The sequence below is a fragment of the Nannizzia gypsea genome, genomic scaffold (assembly GCF_000150975.2).
Source record: "Nannizzia gypsea CBS 118893 supercont1.1 genomic scaffold, whole genome shotgun sequence".
Lineage (NCBI taxonomy): Eukaryota > Fungi > Ascomycota > Eurotiomycetes > Onygenales > Arthrodermataceae > Nannizzia > Nannizzia gypsea.
The window spans coordinates 2,388,217-2,397,479 of NW_003345201.1; the positions used below are offsets into that span (position 1 = coordinate 2,388,217).

At 48.4% G+C, this 9,263-nt stretch overlaps 2 protein-coding genes across 2 annotated transcripts in view; both read left to right on the forward strand.

The window, feature by feature from the left end:
- Nucleotides 1–458: 458 nt before the first annotated feature.
- MGYG_00887 (DIL and Ankyrin domain-containing protein) lies at nucleotides 459–3,204 on the forward strand (the record flags this gene model as incomplete). The annotated part of the gene is made up of 4 exons (XM_003176755.1): nucleotides 459–654; nucleotides 741–1,168; nucleotides 1,246–1,653; nucleotides 1,714–3,204. 4 exons carry the CDS (start codon nucleotides 459–461, stop codon nucleotides 3,202–3,204), a joined length of 2,523 nt encoding a protein of 840 aa, XP_003176803.1.
- Nucleotides 3,205–8,441: 5,237 nt separating this feature from the next.
- MGYG_08909 (hypothetical protein) overlaps nucleotides 8,442–9,263 on the forward strand; it is a gene marked incomplete at both ends in the record, with an annotated part of 2,279 nt that continues 1,457 nt past the window's right edge. The window contains one exon of the mRNA XM_003176756.1: nucleotides 8,442–9,241. Within this exon, the coding sequence (XP_003176804.1) occupies nucleotides 8,442–9,241 (800 nt within the window). The remainder of the gene's footprint in view (nucleotides 9,242–9,263) is intronic.

Consider the following 9,263-nt stretch of genomic DNA (forward strand, 5'->3'; position numbering starts at 1 on the left):
AATATTCCGCTCCATTTCTTCAACTATCGCTCCGACTCCTTGCTTTCATCCGTATCATCCCAGGGGGTAGACAAGCAGCTTCGGCGGGCTTTAAGCCATCTTGGCCATATATACCACGGCTGTCTGTCCTAAACTCCACCAAAGAAAAACATCCATCTACTCCGTATCTCTTTCGTTACCCACAAAGCACTAACTTATCCGAACCACCAAACACACCAGCAATCCAGCATCAGCTATAGCTCGCGAATCCGATAGTCCAGCTTCGCCCTCCTTGCTGCCATTTACGGCGCCTGTCCGCGTGCTCATTCGCCCTAATGGACTCAGATGCTAGTTTCCCCCGCAGTCTAGGATAGCTTTTTTTTTTTTGCGAACTTGTAGTTTAACTACTTGAGCACGGCCGCGTCGCCCACGAACATCCCCGACAGGCTGGAAGAGGGCATACAACCCATCTAAATGCGATGGACCCTGAGAGCCGGGACGATGACAAGGCTTGGGGCCCTTCGGTCAACGTCACTGCTGCTGAGCACGAGAACAGTGGTGACGAAGGTATCGAGAAGCCCAGAACGCTACCCCCCGACTTGCCAACTTCGCTAGACGACCGGCGCTCATTTCCGAGCTATAATTCTGAGACCGAGATATACGATGGATGGCAGGGTGAGTTCCCCTATCACTCGTCTATATACACTTGTTCCTTGGGTTTCCGAGATGAGCTAACGGTTATTGGATGTCTCCCTGAGCAGGCCAGTCGCAATTTCTCACCACTCCGGTACCTACAAAGCCTTTATCATTCAACTTAGCTCTCGATGACAATAACTCCGAAGAAGATTTTTACAACCCTCGACTCCCGTCTCAGAGCCTGACGGGCGGTTCTCGACTACGAGGCGGGCCAAGCGAGTCAAATGATGCCCGGTTAATGGAGATGTTGGCTGCCCAGGCAGCACACCGGGATGGAGACAATGTCGAAGCGGATGAGGATGATATTGCGTCTGACGAGAAGCTATCTGAGCAAGAGAAGAAGGAAATCTTACAAAGGACACTGAATATGGCGGCGAGTAATGGAGATGTTACGCGGGTCAGAAAGCTGGTCACTGGCAAGGCTATGAAATATATCAATATCAATGCGCCAGATGATGAGGGTACTGCACCGCTGATATATGCTAGCTGTTTTGTAAGTGGGATTTGTTTTACCTATTTGGTGGAACCGCTTCTAATGAATATTCCCGCTAACAATTTGAGCCGTGTTAGGGTCATCATGAAGTTGTATCTGCTCTGCTTGACGCAGGCGCATTTGTCGACCAGCAAGACCGTAATCAATGGAGCGCTCTAATGTGGGCTATGACAAATCGACACAAAACCATTGCAAAGAACCTACTGGACCATGGCGCGTCACCAGACATCCGATCGTCTTCTGGCGGGACAGCTTTCGACTTCGTTCAGCCTGGGACGGATATCTCCAAATACCTCCATGAAAATGGCTACAATGTTGCATCTACAGTTGGCGGAGCTGACTTTTACGACTCGGGATTCGCCCACAACAGATTTGAAGAGGAAATGGCCGAAAACGAGATGAAAAGAAGGATGATGATGGAAGAGAGCGCTATCAACCTGGAAGTTGACTTATCGAGCCTGGGTCTTAATGAGAAACATGACGACGTATGACTTCTATTCTCTTAATCAGGTGGTATGATATCTACTAACATTTCGCTAATATAGTCGCCCTATGAATATGAGGAGCAACCTGAGTTTGTTTGGGATCGTTGCCTGAATGACCAAATGTTTGTGTTTCAGGAGAACGAGTTGGAGAGAATATTGGATATTATTATCACCAATATGACACCCCAACGGTCTCCATCCCAAAAGCCTGTTCCGGCAAATTTACTCTTCCTTTGCGCGCGATATGCGCATTATCACGCCAGCCCTGACCTCCTGCAGATACTTCTCCATTCCGCAACGGATCGTATCAACCGTGTGGTAGAAAAACACCAGTGGGATATGACCATACTGGCATTTTGGATATCAAACGCCACTTTATTATTACATTATCTAAAAAAAGATGCCGGACTGGTTGAAGCTACAGTGGAGTTCCAGCTTCACCTCGCAGAGCTGATTAACGAAATATTTATCCTTATAATCCGTGACGCTGAGCGTCGCATAGATAAGATTTTGGACACAGCAATGCTTGACCATGAGACAATCCCCGGCTTTGAGGATGTTCAATTCCAGAACGAATGGAAGCTTTTCAGAACTAAATCAAAAGTAAAGCCAGAGCCCATGGAGAAACGATACCGACCACCATCACCCAAGAGGCGAGCAGAGATTGCACCTCGGAATGTGACCTCTTTACTGTCGTCTACACTCTTTGTGCTGGATTTATATGATGTTCACTCGATCATCACGACCCAAATCATAGCACAACTATTTTACTGGCTTGGATCAGAGCTTTTCAACCGGATTATGACTACAAAACACTACCTTGCTCGCACCAAGGCTATGCAGATCAGGATGAACGTATCTGCTTTGGAGGACTGGGCACGAACAAACAACCGACAGCCCGAACATTATGAAAGCGGATCTGCGACCTGCACTGGCGAAAACACGGTTGACTCTGCTCGTAGACACCTTCAACCGCTTATCGAATTATTACAGTGGCTACAATGCTTCTCATCCTTGGGCGAAGATATGGATTCACTTATAGAGACGCTCGAGCAACTTCAGCGGCTCACACCGAACCAGCTTCTCCACGCCGTTAAGCTCTACCGTTCGGAGGTAGGAGAAAAGGGCCTCTCTAAGAGCGCAATGAAACTCCTCATCTCCCTACAAAAAGACCCATCTCAGTTGCTGCAGATCCTCGACCAACATCGACAGCACTCTAGGCCCGCTGAGTCTCCATCTACTGACAAAGGGAAGGACGAAACAAGGCCAATCGAAGAGCCGCAAACCCCCAGGACACCTAAAGCATTACAACCTCCACCCTCACCAGGTGGTTCAATTTCGCCCTCCCGGCCCCAATCTTCACAAATAAACATTCCCAAGAACGCCCCACTCCTTCTCGATCCTTCGCTCACATTACCTTTCCAGCTCCCGACCAGCACCGACATGCTAGTTAGTTACGGGGCTGGATTTGGTGGGGTAAACCGCGAGCGTGCAAGGAAATATATACCTACCGTGCCGACGGAGTTTCTCGTCAAATTTGATCGCGAGTAATTAGTCGCAGAGTAGTTATTATATAGCCTGTGTAGCTAAATGAAACGAATATATCTCACAAATATAAACAAAGCATGAACAAACGGGAGCTGCGATTGTTACATGTTACTCATACACCGCACGCATCCAACTTCTCTAGTTATTGTCAATATCAAGAATAAGTGCATGGTTCCAATGAGATGCTAAAGATAAACCACATCTGGGCTGAGTCGAGACCTTGCATCACTTCTATTTTTAGATCTGCCGCAAGAGGCTCTGTTCTAGAGTTTCGAAACATCTGCATAGAATCGGTAGAACTTGCATGGATGCGCTGCCTGATGTTTCCGGGAACAGCGTGAGAATAGCGAGTGGCTTATCTTCTGACATATTGTATGCATCCTGCGCAGCAATAACTGGTTAACTGGTTAAGCTGAACCGAATCGGCGATTTGGCCCTGGTCTCGATCGTAAGTTCTGGCTCCGATTACAATCTTCATGCATGAGAGGGCCCTAAACCTGTCCTCACTTCGTACAGGAAAGCACACGCTCTAGTATTACTTGCTGGGACTGAAGCAGGTTCCTATTAATAGCTCTATCCTGTAGTGGTTGATTTTACTGTTGTTTCTTGATTATGTCTAGAAGTTATCGAGTCTCAGGTGTCATTGACGAGAATGGCTGTGCTCGAAACAAATGTTATATTATCTTATTTATAGTTATCTGGTCCAGAAATTAGTTACTTATATGCCACGCTTGAGGTATATGCTGCGCTCCCGCCGTGGGTGAGTAATTGTAAAGGACGGCTACTTGTAATTATAGGTAGAGTGGTGTTAGGGTTGATTGGTATAAGTTAAGTATTAAGTATTGCTATATACAGGCTTAAGAAGATGTTGTTAATGAGACGATTAATAATGTGTAGTAACCCAGTAATATCCATTCCATCCATATCCGTTTAGGTACCGTGTATCACCGTCCCGATATTAATGTGTCATTAAAAGCCAGGGAATGCCCTAAATTCGTAACTCGTAATGGTAATTAAGTATATATTGATGTATCGTAGCGTCATCGATCGAGTGGCAGTCACGCCGTCGCATAGTTGAAAGAGAGAATGTGATAACTCCGCTTAACGGTTGGCGAAGTAAGAACCACGAGCCTCGGAGCCCGATTTCTTTGCAATTGCCTTGCTCATTTTCTGGCGATAAGCTGAGGCAGGGGAAGAAGATCGAGATGAAGATGGTGAAGAGGAGGCCGAGCGGCTGTAACGCTCAAGGGCCCTCAAGTTGCGGCGGGAAGCCTCATTTGCATCCATCACCATTGGGTGGTAGTGCAAGGTGAAGTCGGTCAAGTTGGCGGCCATTTTTGATATGTTTTATTGGGTTTTCGGTTTTCTGAAGTAATAAGTTAACCCTTATAGTGGAGTTGTCGAGGGTGTGGCTATTGGAGCTTGTGGGTCGATATAACTGGATCTGAGGATCGATTGAAGGATTTGTTGATTTTGTTGTAGTGTTTGTTGTAGTATTTGTTGTTTTGCTTCTTATGTTGTTGCTGTTGATGATAAGAACAACTTTCTGGCAGGACTCGAGGCCATATTTATATCCGCCAAACCTCGAATTGAGGCCGTACTGAAAAAGTATTGATGTTGCATCGTACTGCCTCGCGACATGGATCTTTTCACGGTCTTGAAGCCACAAGAAACATCGAGATCAATATTCTGGCTGCTTTGTCAGTTTGGCTTACGTTTTATGACGTCACTATCGCTTAAGTAAGCGCAGAATCTTCCCTGCCCGGCTGAAAAGCCAATGATGATAGGGCTTGGCAGCGGCTGAACGGCAGCGGATGTTAGTCAGCAGGGCGTTTGGACCATGATCCGCGGAGTCAGATCTTGATTTCTCGATATCTTTTTCTTCCTTTGACTAGGGGCCCCTGGCGATGACGATATAGAACCAAGATGTTGGTGGCCTCATATCCCAACACCAACAGTTTCACACGATTTGCGATTCATATGTCTACTCGAAGCCACATAATTCAGAGATAGTCAGCTGCCCAGTTGTGCGTACTCATGAACCTCTGTGATCCCGACCTATCCGACACTCGTTCTTACCTAAAATTTAAGGAGGGATAGGAGTATTCTGTCAATATCCTATTACTCTTGAAGTATCATTATATCCATTGGACGTAGGTATATCCCCCTCTTATTCTGAGAACTTCAGCGGTTGCATCTAGGTCCGCTGGCCTAGTTTTTCTCATGAGTTATCCTCTATATTGATATCAGGTATGGTCTATTCCATATCATGTGGAGATGAATAATTGTGAACCATTTATGAGATATTTAAATGACTGCTTTCACATCTAATGATAATAAGAGACCCATTAATTTTACTATATGTTAAGTATTGATACCTCCAGTTTAAACCTGGGTCGCAGCACGATAGGGGATCCTGATGCCTTAAAATTTGTTATCTTATGAGCCTAGATTTTGACTAGAGTCTTTGGCGGGCCTTCAGGGTTTAAACCCATTCTGGGTGAAATTTGACGTCCGTGAAGGCGGTACTAGGTTGATTTTTCTTGATTTTCAATTAATGCATCTTCAGGCTATCGCCATCGATCGAATCCGTAAACAAGCGGCTCAGCAGTATACAGTGCTAGCATGTTACTAGGTACGAACAGGGTAGAGAGAGGTGGTATTTCTCCTTCCCGATTAACAACAAGATTGGAAGTATGCGCTTGAGCGAGGCGAGTATAGGTGACTGGTATCGGAGTCATCATTAAGTATCAACAGTCGCAGAATATCTGTGTTGCATCCTCCTTGAAGTTACACCTCCCCCCCAATTACCCCAAATCCAAGACAGCATAGTCGTATATGCGGAGCTAAGCTCTTTAGCCCCTAGAGGCGAGCCCTGGCGGTAATTCCATGTCGCTCAAACGAGTAACACCAACGATTGGACATCCAACGTCTGCTGGAATGGTTTAAATGGAAATCTGAGGGTGAGGGGTACCGCCTCTAGGAGAATGCAGGGCGAGGGAGTAGATCAGAAGGCAATAGAAGGGAGGAGAGCGATGGCACTAGGGCTTAATTGGCTATGGCGTGGCCCCTTCTGCCGCCTTATTCAGCGTGTTGCGTGCAGGAGGCGATCATCGTAGTTATACAAAAGTGTGATGGAGGGAGTTAAGCGCCGGCCCTTACATACGGCCTGCTGGCTGGCCGGGCTGGACAACGAGCCAAGCTCAATTATCGACGAAACCTAGCCAACCAACTGGTCTTGTATCTCCGTGTAATAATGGCCGAGTGGAGGTGGAAAAGGACCCTTTTTCTATCTCGCGTAGTGGTTGGCTTCCAGCTGCGGCCCGGGTCGATTAGCGGCCCAACCTTGTCTCGTCACATCATCACCTACATATTCCCGAGGCCGGCGGTTAACTACGAACAGGCCTGTCTTCTTTTTCTTCCATTGTCTCTTCTATATTTTTTCGTATACGTTGGCACCAATCATAAGCCGGGCTGCGCAGCTCGTTAAAGTGAGGTAGCATTTCTTACGAACTGCTAGGGATTTACGGTCGAACGGCCCCTGCCGCCCCCATCTGTCCACCGGTACGTGCATTCGGGCTGGGGAAAAAGGCCAGGACGTTGGTGTGTTTGTCAACTACAAACCGGGTCTCCGCAAGCGTAGACTTAGGTTACAACGGAAGGGATGTAAATATGGTAACTCTGGATGTGTGTTTGTGTTCGAAGTCGAGATAGAGCCAGACAGCGGAGGCTGAGTCAGCTTCTAAATATAGGCGGGGAGATCTGGAGATCAGGGCCTTTATTTTTTTTTTTGGCCCCAGGCCAACGGTCTACAATCATATGTGAGGCGGGTGCGGAAGAAGGAGAGTACCTGCATCTGGGCCGTTCGGCCGTTCTGAGTATCTGGTCTTCTCTGCAGTGAACGACGTCCGGGCTTGTGTGCTTCGTATGTACTTCTCGCTATATTTAGACGAAGCTCCTCTTCCAGGTCTCCTGCGCGCGCTCTTATTATTATTATTGTCGCTATTTTGCTGTTGTTTGCTACTCTGGCTCTCGATCTTTTTTGTGTTATTATTATTCCTGCATGGTGGCTGTGAGAAGACTTCCTAAAGCGGCAAGTGGGAAGGGCTGAGCAGCCTCGGCTGTACCTTCCATCGCCGAAAAAGGAAAGGTGGCTGCCAAGAGTGGCCCGGTCCGCCTTCCGCTTTGGGACAAAGATATGCCCTTGCCAAAGCCCGAGCGCTTGGCCCGATTAGGAAAGTTCGCGCGGTCGCCAAAGACAACGGCGGCATTTACTTCACCCTCATTGTGTCTTTTTACCTCCTTACTATCTGCCATTACTCTATAGCTTCGTCTAATACTTGTGCCGGCTGAGTGAAGTTAGCAGCTAGTGAGGCTACGGTCTGATTTTTTCTACGTTTTGTTGTAGCTCGGTTGGTATATCACTCTGTGGGCGATGAGGTAGTCCAACTATCATCGCGCTTGTGGTTTAACTAGTAAAGTAGGTAAAACAAAAGAAGGAGGTCGGTTCAAGGTTATCCCAAAGAGGAAGTGGAGCCCCGCCAGCCAATAGGGTGGCGTCCAGGACTGCCCCGTGCTGTACCGCCGCCTCGGTGCGTATTCCAAATACGGCGACGCTTTATGAGTTTTTTGCTCCTTGTGGGCGGAAAAACATACGAGCTGGAGCCAAAAAGAAAGCAAAAGAAAAAAGAAGGAAAAGGAAAAAAAAAAGAAAAAGAAAAGAGATAGACGGAGAGCAAAAAAGAAAAGAGGGAGAGACAGAAGACGAGAAGATGAGGTAAAAAAAGGTGGACTGAAGAAAGGAAGACGAGGGCAGAAGGCAAAACGGCCTGGGATGATGCGCTGCGACTTGCGGATTATATGGGCAGGGTTCTTTCTGCCCGGCGCAACATTGGGTTCTCCCATTCCTCCTTGCTATAATTACACCAAGGGTCCATCACACGCACGAACTGCGGCAAGTCGAATGTTTACCTAGTTAAACAGCCGTGACGGGCCTCCTTGTCCTGGGATAGATAACACGACGTCCGCCTCAGACGTTAGAGCAAAAAATTCTAAGATCCAGCCATCCGCAAAAAGTACTCCGTACATTCACTGGGAGGGAAACAGGGGCACGAAGATAGACCAGACAACACACACACCCACTCTCACGCACACTGGGGCCAACACGGGCACAGAGAGGCAGGATAAAAAAGCTACAGGAGACGCAGATAGAGAGAATTGACCGATGACTAGAGCTCTCCATGCTGCTCACCCTCAAGACCTCCTCTCGCAACGGCGCCCTGGCTCTAGACGAGTGCACGCGCACAAAGCCAGCATACGCATACCAGAAGCACCCTCACCCGTCTCCCTCACCGTCGCCGTCGCCGTCACCGTCACCGCTGTCATCAGCTCCAGCTCGCCGTCCGATGGACTCGCACCGGAGCCTGCCTCCTCCAGTCGCCATGGGCCTTACAGTCACAGATATGACATCCACAGCCTCTCATGGCAGCTCCAGCGGCTCTAACGGCGGAGCTAGCAGCATGCCTCTGCCTCCTCCTCCTCCAACGCACTCACAGCATGTTTCTGGTGGTAACCACAACCGTGACGGATGGAGTCGAGACGGCCAGGACGACGCAATGCGCCAATGGCTACAGGCAAAGGTCGAAGAGGATAAGCGCAAACAGGAAGAGGAACGCACCCGGCAAGAAGCTCTCAAGCTTGATCAGCGCAAGATCGAGCAGAAGATGCTGCAGGATACGCTCAGCTCCAACGTTCCGCCGCATATGGTACCTCTAGTGTTTATAGGACTAGCCGGGCCTCAGGCTCAATGGGCTCAGCAATATATTCTACAGACGACTCAGAATAATGGATACAACCCAAACCCAAACTCATACCCGCCCCAGCAGCAAAGGCACGAACAGTATACCCAGCAGTACAGGCCACCGGCACCGGCACCGGCACCACCGCCTCCTCCTCCTCATCCTGCTGCAGCATTCCAGCAACCACCGCTGCCACCACAGCAGCAGCAGCAGCAGCTAAACCACGTTTCCCAGTTCCCCGAGTTTGCAGCCCGTTCCAAACAG